Source organism: Leucoraja erinacea, chromosome 7 (genome assembly GCF_028641065.1).
Source record: "Leucoraja erinacea ecotype New England chromosome 7, Leri_hhj_1, whole genome shotgun sequence".
NCBI classification, from domain to species: Eukaryota; Metazoa; Chordata; class Chondrichthyes; order Rajiformes; family Rajidae; genus Leucoraja; species Leucoraja erinaceus.
The window spans coordinates 17,648,257-17,665,525 of record NC_073383.1 but is presented as its reverse complement, the minus strand read 5'-3'; the positions used below and the strand labels follow the sequence as shown (position 1 = coordinate 17,665,525).

At 37.7% G+C, this 17,269-nt stretch overlaps 1 protein-coding gene across 4 annotated transcripts in view; it reads right to left on the bottom strand.

The window, feature by feature from the left end:
- Nucleotides 1-3,436: 3,436 nt before the first annotated feature.
- nckap1 (NCK-associated protein 1) overlaps nt 3,437-17,269 on the bottom strand; it is a 153,135-nt gene continuing 139,302 nt past the window's right edge. For all 4 annotated transcript variants that reach the window (XM_055637842.1, XM_055637843.1, XM_055637845.1 and 1 more), the window contains 3 exons: nt 15,027-15,136; nt 5,113-5,202; nt 3,437-4,391 (listed from right to left, as the gene is read on the bottom strand). In XM_055637842.1, the coding sequence (XP_055493817.1) occupies nt 4,275-4,391; nt 5,113-5,202; nt 15,027-15,136 (317 nt within the window). In that variant the 3' untranslated portion in view covers nt 3,437-4,274. The remainder of the gene's footprint in view (nt 4,392-5,112; nt 5,203-15,026; nt 15,137-17,269) is intronic.

The window sequence follows — 17,269 nt, the reverse complement described above, 5'->3', positions numbered from 1 at the left end:
TTCTATAACTCCCTTGATTCATGCCTTTCAGGGACATTTATACCTGGCTATATGTTGGTTAGATTACTATTTCCAGGGGAAATTTGTATCAAACTTTCAGCTATATCTTTCTGACCTGATATGTGAGCAGGCAGTGAAGAAAGCGAATGGCATGTTGGCTTTCATAGCAAAAGGATTTGAGTATAGGAGCAGGGAGGTTCTACTGCAGTTGTACAGGGTCTTGGTGAGACCACACCTGGAGTATTGCGTACAGTTTTGGTCTCCAAATCTGAGGAAGGACATTATTGCCATAGAGGGAGTGCTGATTCAGACTGATTCCTGGGATGTCAGGACTGTCTTATGAAGAAAGACTGGATAGACTTGGTTTATACTCTCTAGAATATAGGAGATTGAGAGGGGATCTTATAGAAACTTACAAAATTCTTAAGGGGTTGGCCAGGCTAGATGCAGGAAGATTGCTCCCGATGTTGGGGAAGTCCAGGACAAGGGGTCACAGCTTAAGGATAAGGGGGAAATCCTTTAAAACCGAGATGAGAAGAACTTTTTTCACACAGAGAGTGGTGAGTCTCTGGAACTCTCTGCCGCAGAGGGTAGTCGAGGCCAGTTCATTGGCTATATTTAAGAGGGAGTTAGATGTGACCCTTGTGGCTAAGGGGATCAGAGGGTATGGAGAGAAGGCAGGTATGGGATACTGAGTTGGATGATCAGCCATGATCATATTGAATGGTGGTGCAGGCTCGAAGGGCCGAATGGCCTACTCCTGCACCTAATTTCTATGTTTCTATGTTGCACATCTTCATACATACAATAACCAAACAAGCATTTGCTTCATTAGGTACAGTTGTGTATTTGACTTTTTGCATCTATAATTTGCATTCCTCAATACTTGGGGCTCACTGGGAACAGTTTATCAAAACTAAAAGCCTTGCCTAACTCGCAATAATGCTCCTCTTCTGCTTGTTCTTATTGCACAGTCATGCTCTCATCATAGATACAACTTCTGTTTGTCCTTTAAATATGGCTTAAAAAATTGAGGCAAATAGTGAAAAGCATTGGAAGAATGTAGAATGACGATCATTACCGAAAAGTATTAGATATAATAATCTGGTTAGGTCAATACTATCACAACTGTTAAAACATTTATTTTTAATGTAATGTTGGTTTTGTCACGTTTTAAGAAATACATGGAATAAAAATACAGCTCAAAACATTCCAGAATGTACTTACTTCTCTTGTACCATGTACCCATGTGATCAAGCAGTAATCACAGGGATAGAATTCAGATGAATGTTGTAAGCATAATTTGTCAATTTAATTAAGCAGTGCATTAAATCAGCACGAGTCACAGTGATCAGTGCAGGCAACTTCCCAGATGAATAACAGCCGTCTCCACCTTCACTCTTCCTTACCACCCTCAAACCTGGTTTCACCTGCCCTTTTTTCCTTTTCTGCTTCCACCCATCCACCTCTGACAGGTCTCCCAACCTGCCAATCATCCACTCCCCACTCACACCCCACCTCTTCCCCCCCCCCCCCCCCCCCCCCCACCCCCCCCCCCCCCACCCCCTTGATACTGGCCATCTTCTTTCTCCACTCTGACTAGATGCAGAATTTCACCCCGAAATGCTGACCTTCCTTTTACCTCCACACATGCTGCCTGACCTGCCGAGTTTGTCCAGCAGTTTGTTTTTTGTTCCAGATTCCAACATCTGTAGCCTCGTGTGTCTCACAGGATAAATTTCCAAGAAAGCATATCAGCACATTAATCAATGGAATATGCTTGGAATCAGTGGGAAAACAAATTATTGAACTTCAACTATTCTTATCAATTTGTTCAACTTTACAGACAGGACTCTGCAGAATAGAAAAACCTTTGTAACTTTCCGGAGACACAACAGGCTTCAGATTCTGTAATAGAGCAAATAAAGAAAATGCATGAGAAACTGAGCGGTTCAGGCAGCAGCTAGAGACAGAGGGAATGGATAACATCTCCAGATCAGTCCATGCATCAGGAATCCTTCCATTTGAATAACATGGTTCCAGTATTCTAGGGTTATGTGTTGCATTTAAATCTCAACTGATGCAGGGTCTCAACACAAAACGTTGACCATCCCTCTGCCTCCACAGATGCTGCCTGACCCATTGAGTTTCACCAGCAGGTTTTTGCAACTTTGTTACTGATCATGGGACTTATCAATCAAATTATAGTCATAGACTACCTAGCCTACCTAGGGTAAGAAAAATAAATTGAATTGAATTTCCATGGGCTGCAAGTTAGTCACAGAAGCTTTATGATCATTCTGTCCATTTGCAGGACTTTGAAGAAACTACAGATACTCAAGGGTGCCCTAGATTTAACATTGATTTTGAAAAATAACCAAGCAGTAACCTATTGTACAGACTATAAATTACATAATTTTAAATAACCAAATATAAAAACTAAAGGCCAAGCAAAATTGTATGTTTGTGATAAATCTATTTCCAGCAGAATTTGGAATGATTCAACGCAAATGAAGTATTTTCACAAAGTTTGAAATGTGTGGCGACTTTAAGAAAAGCAATATTCAAACAAGTCTGGAAAAATAAAGCACTTAAGTCCAGTCTTTACCGTCGTTCTTCTCAGGCACCCCCATCAACATTAACAATGGCATCCACCCCAGTTTTGCATTGTGAAGTACCTAATAAAGTTAGTTTGAGAAATGCAGAGGACTCAGGAAGTGCCTGACAGAAACGGCAAGTGGGTGTTTGAGGTTAGGCTATTTATGTTTTGGATGAATGTGTGTATGGCATGGTGAATGCACATAAAGTTGCAATTCTTGGACGCGACAACTCCCAAATCCATTTAGGTTAAATCAATGATAAATGGGCAACAAATATATTCTGCTTCTATTTGAACAACACAATTTGAATATTGGAAGCACAAGGAACTGCAGATGTTGGAATCTTGAGCAAATCACAAACTGCTGAAGTAACTCAGCAGGTCAGGCAGCATCTGTGGCAGGAATAGATTGGCAACATTTCAGGTTGCGACCCTTTAGTCTGAATGAATTTTTGAGTATTTAAGGATTATGATTCCTGTTTAAATCTAGACTTGGAACTCATTAAGAAAGCTGAGGAAATTAAAGATCACGTTATAGGCACAACTACAGTAAAACTCTGATAGTCCAGCACTTTCAGCACATTGGTGGTTCAGGAACAGTTAACGTTCCAGGACGATTGGATGTTATTCCTATTAATCCCACTGTTCACAAAAAAATAATAATAATAATAATAATAATAAAGTTTTCCAATTAATCAGATGAGTTAAAATGCAGGAAACGGTGCACAAGTGAACTAGAGCCAAACTGTGATTTTTGCAGAGCTGGATAGCAGATTATCAGAGTTTTTTATTGTATATGGAAATATTAAATTGCAAGTTAGAATTAATAAAAATACATTCTCTGTTGTGAATGTGAAGTAACCTGGTGTTTTATTATTCATTATGGAAGATACACAAACTTGAAAAATGTAAAACATATAAAAGAGCTTAAGGGCTGCCATCTTATGAGATAAATATTCATACAGTCATAGCGTACAACAGGGTACAATGATAGTGTGAAATTCAACAAGCTCTCCACTGAAGTTAGTTTTATAAAAAAAATTATACTATGCTTTATACAAACATCACATTTGTTCTGAGTAATATGCAGTGGATTGCTAGAATTGTATTTGGAGATTTTGGCGTTCCTACACAATTTGTAGATATTACAGTGTATTTCAGAGTAATATTGTTTAAAATTAAAGGAAATAGAACTATTGTAATAAATCCAAATATATGCAACTAATAAACCATTTATTCCATTTACCATCAATGAAGAATGATAGGTACAAATCTTTTCCTGCCTTACCTGAAATAATTTACACAGAAGGAAGCTAGATCATCTCCAGATAGTGATTATATAAATTTTCCTCCACATTTCAACAGCTTTAAGTTGTTTTTTAAAACAGCTGTTCTTGTACACAAATGATTTTAAAACCCAACCAACATTGTAGTGTAATTATAACAAATGTAGCTGCTATTTAAGTGAAACCAGTTTTGCCACTATGCAGTAAATCAATCAAGCATATCATAACAACGTAATAAAAACCACTGGTCTACAATGTATGTCTATGAAAAATGATTCAGTTTCATAACTGTTTTTTAGACTAAAGTGAAACAATTCTACAGTTATTAGTTTGTAAACCTGTACTGTAGAACATGTTAAATTTCAATCTTGCCTCCACTAAATTCCAACTTAAGCCGAAGATGTAACACTTTGCTTGTAGACAGCGTGGTATGCATTTCGCAGGAGGACATAGGGAAAACAAGATTCCAGCAGATCCATTGTCAGAAAAGGCGACTCTTGAACAATCTGCAGAAAAGTCCACCCACACGTCACTAATTTTATACAGTGGCATTTCAATCATCAACGTCAGCCTCACTGTTGCTAAGCTTACGTCATCGTGCAACCAAACCACAAAAGCCTCAACAAAAATGCTGTTAGCAGCTCAGCAAGAACACCATAAATATTACACTGAACAATCTTTTAAAAGAAAAAGGGGGTCTGTAAATGCGAAGTTAAAACAAACACAGTGGCTCATTTCTCAAAGCATGTCAAGCTAGATGTTTGCAGATGAGCTCATGACATAAAACATGACTGCTGAGTGCAAGCAATTACCCTGGTTAGAGTTTGCCTGAATCTAAATCTATTTTGTAACACTGTTCTAATTGTTTGCTACTGGGTCTGCAGAACCAGGATAAAGACTAGGTAAAAATAAGATCTAGATTGAATTATTGTACTGCTTAGATAGAATACGATTACAATCACAAATGATATACGAGGGTGCTATTTGGCAATGAGCAATAGGCCACTGCAGAGTTGTACAGATGATGCCAAATGACCTCTAAAGTACTAAGGGATTGACGAGAGGCTGCATTCGCATCTTATTGGCACATAAGTTTGGGTAAAAAGTTTTTAACTATATGCTTGGCACAGGTGGAAGGGAAAATCTATTTCTACTTCTTAATGATTCTAAATTTCTAGGAAGTGACTGCATACAATTTAAATGTAAGCAATGTAACTTAATACATACCATGTCAAGCAGAAGGTAAACAGATTCTCTGTTTCTGGTAGTGGTCTTGTCGGTCTCCTGTCCGATTTTTAACAAACTGGAAGATGCGAGCTAGAGCAAATGTTTTGTTAACATTAGTTGTGTGTTTAAACAGTCTGACCAACTATAGGTTCTATGATTATTTACAAAAATCCTATTAAATAAATTGTAGAAATTCAGACATCAAGTCAAAGTTACATAGAACAGTACAGCACAGAAACAGGCCCTTCAGCCCACAATGTCTGTGCCAAGTATGTTGCCAAGATTAACTAATCTACTTTGCTTGCACATGATCCATATTCCTTCATTCCCTGCATATTCATGTGTATCCAAAAGCCTCAAATGCCATTGTCCTATATGCCTCTACCATCCGACAGCCTGTTCCAGGCACCTGCCACGGTCCCTGTGTAAAAAGAAATCGACCTGCACATCTCACTTAAACCCCGAGGAAAAAAGTTGAAGAAAAATAGTTGAATTTGGCTTCATATCTTCTGATACCAATGACCAGTAGCAGGAATTCATAAATTCACAGATTAAAAATACAAAAAAACAAGCTAAAAGGTAACAGTTTTTTATGTGTACAAAGCGAGGTGATAAACCAAGCCACTTTCTCAAATACAGTGTGTATAGAGCTGACAAGATAACAGGGCATTGTACAGTTAGTAATAAATAACAAAGTAGATTTAGTTAAAAGTTTGGATGGTAAAATAATATTGTGTAAATAAACAGGAAAATGTCATGATCCATCCAACAGGAATAAAGGATGAGGCTTTAATGCAAAAAAGTGAATACCCAGAAGATGGGATTGGTTTAAATCGGCTTATGGTTGGCATAAAGATCCTGGGTCAAATAAAGTGTTTTTGAGCTGTACTGTGACTGGGAGAGCTATTCAAATGCAACAAAGCATTAGAAATGCACAGCAAACCAAAATTGCAGGGAATTAACATTGAGATTATGTAATAAATGGAATTCTGGGCCAATTAAAAGGACAAACTATGAAGACAATAAACTGTAGATGCTGAAATCTTGAGCAAAAAAAAGTTTTTTTTCCAGATTTCCAACATCTGCAGATTTTTTTATTTCCAAAGTAAGCACTTCAAATTTGTTTTCAGTGCAGTAACAGATATAATACAAATTAAAAGTTGGTAATTGATATAAACAAGATCCATGATATAAAACCTCCAGGAGTAAATAGTTTCCAGCCATAAGTAACTAAAATAAACTGAATGTGGAGAAGGCAGATGCATTGGTAATAATTTTCCAAGCCTCTCTAAATTAATGTACTATATCTTTGAGCTGGTAAATATGGAGAATTGAAGAAACAAGGTCACTAAAGACCTGGGAGCTTAATGTCTATTTATGGAAATTACTGGTAAATGTCACCTGGATTCAATATTTAGACAAGCATAACATGATACAAAAGTTTAAGGTGGATTTCTGTGACTTGTTTTGAGGGAGATGTGATCTTGACTAAGGCAGGACTTCCTGAAATCCCCACACAAGAAGTAAGTCTCAAGCCAATTTAATTTGCTCCACGTATAATCAAGAAACATTAGAGAGCACCAGTTACAGCAAAGGCTATGGGACCAGAAAACACTCCAGTTGTAGCACGGAAGACCTACACTCCAGAACCACTTGCACCTCTATCCTGGTTGTTCCAGTACACAACTATAATACTGGCATCTACCCAATGTGGAAAATTACACAGCTATGCCCTGTTTATAAAATGCAGAACCAATCTATTAATTTAATTATCATCAGTCAGTCTATCTCACTGATCAACAAGGCAATGGAAGCCACCATCAACAGTCCCAGCAAACAGCACTAATGCACGCCCTGTGCGCGTTTCAGCCGGACCATTTAGTTCCAGATCATATCACAACCTTGGTGCAAAGAGTTCCAAAGGTGAGACACAATACGATGAAGTGTATTATCAAGCTGGCCTGACAACATTGAAGATTGGACATAGGAAATTGTCCAGAGCAACTCCTTCAATGAGATCTATGTACTATGATCACCACTGAGCAGAAACTCAGGATCATTCACACAAATAATGTGGCTATGATAGCAGCCCAGTGTTTGCCATTCTGCAGTGAATAACCCACCTCCTGACAACCTAGGGAACTATGATGGCATATTCTATCCAACCTGGTTGAGTAAAGCACCAAAAAGTCTCAAAGTTCAATTCCATGCTGGGCAATGCAGTCCAATTGACTGGCACCTCAACAATAACCTCTTGAGCACAATAACTGCGGTGGGTATTACCTACAAAATACACTGCAGTTTATTGCCCAGATTGCACACTGTACCTTCCAAATCTTTGACCATTATCAAAGGCAGAAGATGCATTGGAGTACTACCATCTCCAGGTTCCTAATCAAGTCACGTAGGAGACAGGCATAGAAAGAAATGACCAGTTCCGGAACTCCTTAACAGACTGTGGGAATATTATTCTTAGAGAGGCAACCATGCTCCAAGGAGGCAACACAGCACACCAAGGGCAATTAGCAACATGCATAAATGCTGCCAGGAATACCCTGGCAGAAATGGAACTTCCACATTGATTTTCAAGGGAAGCACTGGTAACAGAGAAAAATAGCAAAGAATTAGGAAGCAAGTTTAAAAGTGGGAAGGGGAAGAAACAGGAGCTAGAAAATGGACAGTACAGCTATTTGGCAGCATTTAGATATACTTCAACTCAAAGAATCTAGAAGTAGATGATATGAAATAAGCACATATATTGAAGACATTAACTATTATTGAAATGTAATCAGATGACAGGAATGGGCAGCTCAACAAATTTGGCTCGGGGTTTCTGAATCAGTTCGGGATTAAAAAATGTTTACAAACCAATTGCAACTGCGAGGAAGAACATGTCGCTGTAAGGATAAACAAATTAGGTCACATGGGTTCAACTGAGAGCAGATGCACCGCCACTGGAGATAGTCGTGTGTTGAGGGAGGAGAGAGCGAGAGTTCAGAATAAACATATTCCTAACTTGGGGCTGGGTGGGGAATTAAGCAAAAAAGGAATACATTTTAAACGGAGTTAGAAAAACTCTGGATGACATAAAAAGTTAAATCATGGAAGCCTGGCTCTTAATATAAGGGAAGAATATGGCCAATCAGAGGCAAAATGTGTGCAGATAAATCTGGGTCTGATTCGCAATAAATTCTTTGCATCTGCTTTCCAAGCACAGGCAAACAATTCTCACCATAGTTAAGGCACTGGGTGATATATTTTAATAGAATATGAAGTAGAAGAAATAAGAGTTGAGTGATTTTGGAAGTATACACCATGTACTGCAGGTTGTTAAGAGAAACAAGGCAAGAAAGAGTGGATGAGAGTGAATGGCAGCGCTGACTAACACGTCTCAATCATCACTGGCTGAAGGTGGGATTGTTCAAAAAGAAAGACAAGGTTCGGCGAAATAATTACTGCCCAGTCAATCTCATGTCTGATGAGTGAATTATTGGAGAAAATGGCAAGAGGCCATTTTGGTCTTCATCAGGAGAGGTCCGTGGGGAGGAGTGAATGCCACCTGAATACAAGTCGTGGTCTGATCAACCACGGCTGGGTCGCCTGGGTGAGGGTGTCTGATGTTGAAAGACCCAAAACATCCAATGACCCCAGGTTACATCACTGATGATGTGTTCAGGAGCAAATATCAAATAGGCATGCATTAAAAATGGTGGTCAGTATATTTTGCAAAGGTCATATCTGTTTTAGTTTGTAATAAAAGGGATGATTTATGAAGATAGTACATTCAAATATTTCTAATGGATTTTATAAACGCTTTTGAGAAGGAGCCGGGTGGCAGACTAGTTAAAGAAAAAAGCCAATGAGCCTAATTTGGCTCAGTAACTGGAGCAAATAGTAACGTTTGATGACTGGATAATTTACAATAGTTTAAGAGTTCAGTGCTATATTCTTTTCATTTTTGTGGTATATACAAATGATTTAAACACATTTAGGGACCACGTTTAAGAGGCTTGGTGCTAATACAGATGCGGGATACAATTGATACCACGTATGAAAATTAAAGAACATCATAAGATGCCAATAGTTGGTGGCAAATGGAATTCACTCTGGATAACCATGAGCAGTTGTATTTAGGGAGGCCAATCACAGGAAGTGAACGCCAAAATAAAAGTGTACTGTAGAGAAACTGTAGAGATAGATCAGGTGACTGATTCAGCATATGGCCAACAACATGAAGAGTTTTCAGCAACTCCAATAAACAATTAGGTCAGGTACATTACTATATAGTTCCGGTCACCACGTGTTAGACAGGATGGGCACAGGAATCTAACATAGACATTTACCTAGACAAAAATATTTTAGTAAACTGGGTAAGTTGGAGTCTTTTTCCTCGAAAAAGAGAGCCGAGGAGGATATAATTGAGGTGTTTAAAGCAGAAGAGCATAGATACATTAGACCTAATTCCATTAGCAGACCCATTAACCAGGCTCATAGGTTTACAGTAACTTGTGAACGTAGAGGGAAACTATAAATATCACCCAGACGGCATTTAGGATCTGGAACATAAAACCCAAAAGAACGGTGAAGGCAGAAATCCCCAAGTCATATCCTATCCGGCAATGGACGGAGTTATAAAGTTGGAAATAGGATGAGGCTCGGTAGCTGTTTTTTGACCAGCACATATAGTGCTCCAAATTGCCTAGTTTCATGCCTTTAACTTCTGTTTGTCTAGGCATTAAATGTTGGCTACTTCTAGGTCACTAGCATGATGGAGGAAGAAGCATACAGGAAGCCTGTCTATATAAACAGCCAAAAGACTTTGATAAGGGATTATTAGCAAACATTACATGGGTGGGAGGTAGGACAGTAGGCAACATCCTCAGATTGGCAGGATGTGCTGCTCCCCAGAGATCTGGTCTGGCGCCTCAGCAATTGCTGAGAAATAAAACATTATTCCATCAGCCAATTTTCCAATGAAACCAATTAGGAAGGTACAGCAAGTTAGGTGGATGCAAAGAGGAAGTTACAAAGGGACACGAGCAGAATAAACAAATGGCCAAAACCAGAGCATTTAATGAGAAAGATATATTCTGAATTAGAGATGTAATATTTTCAGAAAAATGCATGAACTAAGCAATTTCAACAAGCGGGTACATGTCACAAAAAAGTAGCACAAATAGAAACAGGTTTTTATCTCAATGAAGCTGTAAGCAGGGAGGAAGCGATATGGTTTTAAAAACAAAACCAGCCATTCAAGAGAAAAAAAGTCAGTAATGTATGAGGTAGTGGAAATTTGTAACTTCTCCTCTAAATGACTAAATCAATTGAATTTATGACTGAGTTTGATAGATTTGTAGGAGGTATCAAGTGATAAGTAGAAAAGGCAAGGAAGTAGGAGGCACTGTCCAGCCATGAGTTGAATGGTAAACAGGCTTGAGGGCTAATTGGTCTGGTTGTGTTGCAAATGAGTAACAGATCTCTCTTCCACTTTCTGGTACTAAATAAAAGCAGTTAAGAATAATGTTTGAAATAGCAATTGGAAACATTTTATTCTTCAAATTGCATGCACCTCCAAGAATTTCTTGGATGCTGGGGTAGTAAGTTTTCTTTCTTTCAAATATTTGAAAGCAATTTTACAAATTTGAATTCCCAGCGCAGGGCTTTGCATGCCTGGAGCTCATATCAGAAACTGGGCCGAGGTCACTACAGTCACAACACTGCCCATTAACTTTAATGGGCGGAAAATCCTGCGGCATGCGGATTGTGCATGAATTCCTGATGTGCAATCCCACAGCCCAAATTTTTGCTTCAGGACTGTAAATTCATTCAATTGACTTTTGTTTCTGCACCATTGTTTGAAAAAGAAGGGTCCGACAATACTACTTATTTCCCTCCCAAAATCTAATGGTACTTTAAAAAGTACGATTCAGAAATGTAATGTTTAACCTTCCCTCAATCTCTTCTCTGAATTTTATAATATTCAACTTTTCATGGTCAAACTGAAAAGTCAGAAAAGTCTATATTCCCAAATGACCAGTTTGCAACTTTGGCTAAAACAAAGTTACCCAATTTCAAAATTATACATGTTCGTAACAGATGAATTTAAATATTTTAAATGTACACCACAATTCTGTTCACTATCAGTCCTTTCTTTCAGAAATTAAGTCTATCTGTTAAAAGCATCAACTTTACTTCCCTCTCAATAATCCCAAACTTAATTTTCCAGAAAAAGCTTCATGTTGTTTTTCTGAACTTGGGGTTCTTGCTGTAATATATATACTCCAAGAATTCCAATCAACTATCTAGCCTATTATGCCCATGTCCACACTACATAAAAGTACATGACCTCTACTCTACTCTTTCCCTAGAATTATACAAATCCCTACCTTTCAAATATTTATCCAATTACCTTTTGGGAGCTTTTGAACATGCTTCCTCCACTTCAAGGCATTGCCTTCCACATCACTTGCCATGCATTTTTCCCTCTTTTATTTAATTTTGTTTATTAGTGTCACGTGGACCGAGATAGTGATAAGCTTGCTGTGTGCGCTATCCACTCAAATCAAACTGTAATGGCAATTTCAAACTTTCCCAATGTCCAGTTTTCCATTGCCATTACTACACGGGGTAAGTGGGAGTGATCTTATACAGATGATAAGAACGGATCTTCCAGTCTTTATTTCTAGCTTAATTGGTTCTTTATTGAAGTAGTTGTACAGACAAAAAGATGAACATACCAGATCCTCTTTATTTTTATACAAATTGTAGCTTTCCGTTCTTAGTATCTGGTGAGTACTGTGTTTTCTCCAACTCCCGTGGCTCGTCTGATCTGGCCACTCCCACTCCAACTATGATATATGTAACGCCCATCTATGTATCAAATACCCGCCCCCAAACGTTCAAATTAATACTGCTAGAAATATCTAGACAAAATAATACAATATGCCAATAGTAACTCACCTAAGCATGAATGGCTCCTACCCAAACTATGCATGTATAATCATACACAAGAGAGTGAAATGATTTAAAGCCATTTTACTCTATACTAATGTACACTAACCAATGTATGGATATTTGTTTAGCACCAACATATTTAAAGGAATTAAGTATGAAAATTACTAAACTATATTTTCTAAATTGATTTCTAAATAAATGTTGCTTGCTATTATATTGCATTAATTAGCAATATACAAATCGTTTAGTTTTTCTTATGGATAGCAGGTCGATCTAATAGCGCACATTAAAATCTACAAGTGATTTAGAATAAGATGTATTTATTTGGAGCATGCAACATCTGTTAAATCTCTTGGACCCCGTGTACTGCATCTGATTGTTTGGCAGACATCTATTCAGTTCAAGTTAAATAAATGGCACTCTAAATTTGGAAGTCAAAACATGGAGGTTAATACTCTTACCCACAAATGGCAGTAAAATAACGATTTAAAAGCAAAGTAATTTACTGCTCAGTGTATTAAATTTCACTCCGTTCAACTAGATGGGATTTAATGATTGCACGCTCAATTCTGAATTGAACAGTGCAATTTTTGAACAAGCAAAATACTATTTCATTTTCTAGAGAGAAAATGGTCTGTCATTTCAGCTCAAAGGTTTATTTATTCAATAACTACCCATTTCTTCAAACTATCCCAAAATTAATAACAACTAATGCTGTGCTTTTGAAAAGTCTCTTACAAAAGCGAATGCTGCAACCAATTTGCAAACAGAAAACTACTGACAAAAATATTAAATATGACTATTTTTTATGGCTGAGTGATTATAATCTTGCACTGGTTAAGATCGGTAGAGGCAAAACCTTATGCTCACTGTAAACGTTAATATGAAAAGGAGATTTCTAAAACAATACTCTAGGAGAGTCTGGAACCATAAGCATTCCATCAGCCAGAATCCTCAGATCACAGCCAAATAACCAAAGGAATGAGCATATAATCTAATTTCTCATTTTGGTTCCATACATTCACGGAAAGAGTGGGACAACAATATACTACACAGGACAAGCCAACATTTCCCTGTAGGGCATTCAGTGTAAAATGCTATTTTAATAAAGCAAAAGATTAAATCATAGCACTGCTTCACATAACATAATGCTTTCAAAATACATTCTACTTTTGAACAGAAAACAAGGTAGTAATTCTACTGGAGGCAGATGCTAGAATTTTCAGCAAAACAAAGTGCTGGAGTAACTGAATGGGTTAGTCAGCATCTGTGGAGGGAATGTTTCGGGTCAGGACCTTTCTTCAGACTGATTCAGCAAAACAAAATGCTGGGGTAACTCAATGGGTTAGGCACCATCACAGCGGGACAGGCGGTATCTGTTGGGGGGGGGGGGGGGGGGGGGCAGCATCAGTCAAACACAGTGCGAAGGTCAGCATTAAACTGAAAGAGGGTCCCAACCCAAAATGTTGCCTATCCATTAAAGATGCTGCCTGACTCGTTGAGATACTCCACCACTGTGCAGAGCAATTCCATTGGCCCATTGAAGAGTCTACATTTAGCTATTTGGATACTGTGGGAATTCTGCGATTTCTGCTGGGTTTGCGGTTAGATAATTGGCGTTGGAGTAGTCAAAAAACACCAACACAAATTTCTGTACCATTTATCCAAACAATTTTCATTTCAATACCTTCATAAATTGATGATCGCTAGATTTAAATTTTACATATTCTCAACATCTAATTAGAGAACAAGAAAAATAATATGTCAAACAGAAAATAGAAAGGAGAATAGAGGGATACATTGACTGTAGGTAAACACATACCTGATCCAAGTATAGAATTCCAAAATACCAAACTACTTTGCAGTTGCTCCCATTACACACAATCTGATCCAACCATAACATTTACAAATAAATTTTGATCCAAGCATAAAATGCTGCTATTAACCAAGTTTTTTTTAATACCACACTACATCTACTCAAAGAACGGCTAAATTTCACCAAGAGACAGTAGCACAATTTAGAATCTAATAATTTATGTTAAAAAGTGTTGTTTAGACTGAATTACTGAATGAAGTCACTGTACATTAACTTTAAAACATTAGTTTGTGGCTTTTTAATGAATGGTTAAATTGGCTGCACTAACAGTTTTTAAATATTTGCAAATTGGCTATTTTTATCTGCAGTTTATGGAAATCCTGATCCAAGCATAATCCTTATTCAAGCATAACATTTCTTGGCAATGTAGTCGTGTTTATAATGATTTGATTCCACCCCTTATACAAGAAAGGGCAAATTAATAATCATGTAGCAAAACTAATGAATTATGTTCTTCATCTTGCTTTCCCCCCCCCCCACTGTGTACCATCTCTATCAAGTGACACTGATCATCGCCATGCTCCCATTTTTAGCCGTTACTTAGCTATAGAAGATGGTCACTAACGATTCTTGATTTGTACTCTCACAAGACCATTAGCATTCTCAAAAATTCTGTTATAAAATTAGAATTTAAAAAATCCAAGCACAAAACGTGAACTTTCAAAGGAGAACAGAGAGAATTTCTTAATTGAAGCTGATGTCATAACTTATTCACATTACTCTTTTTACCCCCAATGAGAAATAGGAACTAATTTCCTCAAAGATGATTTCTGAAGTATGATTAAACTCCAGATGAGGTCCGATATGATGCATCTTTGGTCTATAAATAATGATATGTATAAATCAATATGACCTTGATTTATACATTAGAAACTTTGTTCAGGCTGACCATCCATCCGTTGATTAGATTGTGAAGATTGAACAGCCAACACTTACTTGATGCCAAGTAAACTATATGAAGGTGCTAACTATTCATTCGTATTAATCCTGTCTTCAGCCTTATTTTTTCCATCTTTGTGGCAACATGTGCTGTTGATTTTGAAAGTTCATTCAATATTTAAAAACAAATAGGAACTCCACTTACAGCAAGGAATTCTTTAAGACGATCCTCAATGCTTCCTTTATGAATGGTGAACAAGGCAGCAGCAATTTGATTTATCGCTTTGGCCAAACAATGAATGTTGTTGCAATGCCCTGTACAGTTAAATAAAGGTAATGTGAAATTACAGACCACACGTACATCAATGAAACATCAATCTTCCTCATGTGAAGCATAAACACTCAATTTTTATGCATGATAAATACTTCTGACATCCTGCAATCTCAATTATTTTTATGTACGCCACATGAAACAAATCGATCTCAAGGCCAACAGATTATAAAACAATAAAATTAGAGCCTGGAGTACTGAAATAACTGAGAAAAAAACATGCTGGAAATACTCAGGTGAGGCAAACACAGAATATAGAAAAAACCTATTATTTTACCTCACCTGAATTAGAAAATGTTAAACAAGCAGTATTCCTCATTTCTATCAAGTTAACCCCGACAATCCAATCCCTTGCACCATTTTGGATTGCAAAAAAATAGATGGTAACCATGTTAACAAAATATGACTGCATTAATGCTAGGAACAGCTTCATCACTGGCCATCTGCAGTTGTTTCTGATTTTAGGGCAGTTGATTAGCTCTGGGGAATCTCTGCAGTTTAGCTTTACATTATTTTACTGTGGTAATGCTTGAAATTGAATGTGCACGCTGAATCACTTCTACAGCAATGTCAAAAATCTACTCAAAGTAAGCATATTTTTGACATTTTGCATCCACTTCCTGACATTTGACGTACCTCAATTTTATTTGGATTACGTTCAAAAGGTATTTCATTGACATATTTGAACCATCAGAAACAGGACAAATTGTAAAAGAGCATGGTTGCATTTTAGTTTCCTTTATTATTGTTACGTGTATCGAAGTACAGTGAAAAGCTTTTGTTGCGTGCTATCCAGTCAAAAAGACTGGACATTGTTGCTCCTAATGAGATGATGACTTAAAGACTAGATCCTTTGATCCTTAAAACCTTGCCATGGAAATTCTTAAAACATTTATCACAAATGTCTGGCAGATGTTATTTGATGCTGGGGAATAAAATACCTGGATCTACTGCGGACTTTTCGCTTTAAAACAAGTGCGGTATAAATCAAATTTTGTTAAAGGTATTGAGCCAAATTTCAAATATAGTAAGAATTTAAAACTACAGACTGAAACTAAATGTGTAGGTACCACGAAGGGAAATCTTTCTCACCCCAAGCATAAGGCAAATGACTTACACAGTGCACAAGCTGAGGTTGCTCAGGTATTAAAGGAAAAATGCAGAACATCATGCCAGGATTTAAAAATTGTTTTACAAATATAGTGCCCTCCATAATGTTTGGGACAAAGACCTGTCATTTATTTATTTGCCTCTGTACTCCACAATTTGAGATTTGTAAGAAAAAAAACCACATGTGGTTAAAGTGCATAATGTCAGATTTTAATAAAGGCCATTTTTATACATTTTGGTTTCAACGTGTCAAAATCACAGCTGTGTTTAGACATGGTTCCACCCCCATTTCAGGGCACCATCATGTTTGGGACAGCAGTGTCATGTAAATGGAAGTAGTTATGTTTAGTATTTTGTTGCATATCCTTTGCATGCAATGACTGCTTGAAGTCTGCGATTCATGGACATCGCCAGTTGCTGGATATCTTCTGTGGTGATGCTCTGCCAGGCCTGTATTGCAGCCACCTTCAAGGCAAGTCAAGTCAAGTTTATTCGTCACATACACATACGAGATGTGCAGTGAAATGAAAAGTGGCAATGCTCGCGGACTTTGTCCAAACAACAAACAACCTACAAACAGAATGGAACCGAATCACATATTCTTTTACATATTACATATTGTGGGAGGAAGGAAAAAGGAAAAAAACTCAGCAATTAAAAAAAACCCAGTAGAATGGTACAGTAAAGTTGGTCCCTGGTGAGGTAGGAGTTTACAGTCCTAATGGCCTCTAGGAAGAAACACCTTCTCAACCTCTCCGTTCTCACAGCCTGGCAACGGAGGCGTTTGCCTGACCATAGCAGCTGGAACAGTCCGTTGCAGGGGTGGAAGGGGTCTCCCATGATGTTATTGGCTCTGGAGCTACACCTTCCGATGTATAGTTCCTGCAGAGGGGCGATTGAAGTTCCCATCTCTGCAGAGCCTTCTTGTCCTGGGCAGAGCAGTTCCCAAACCAAATTGTGATATTTCCAGACAAGATGCTTTCCACAGCCGCTGAGTAAAAGCACTG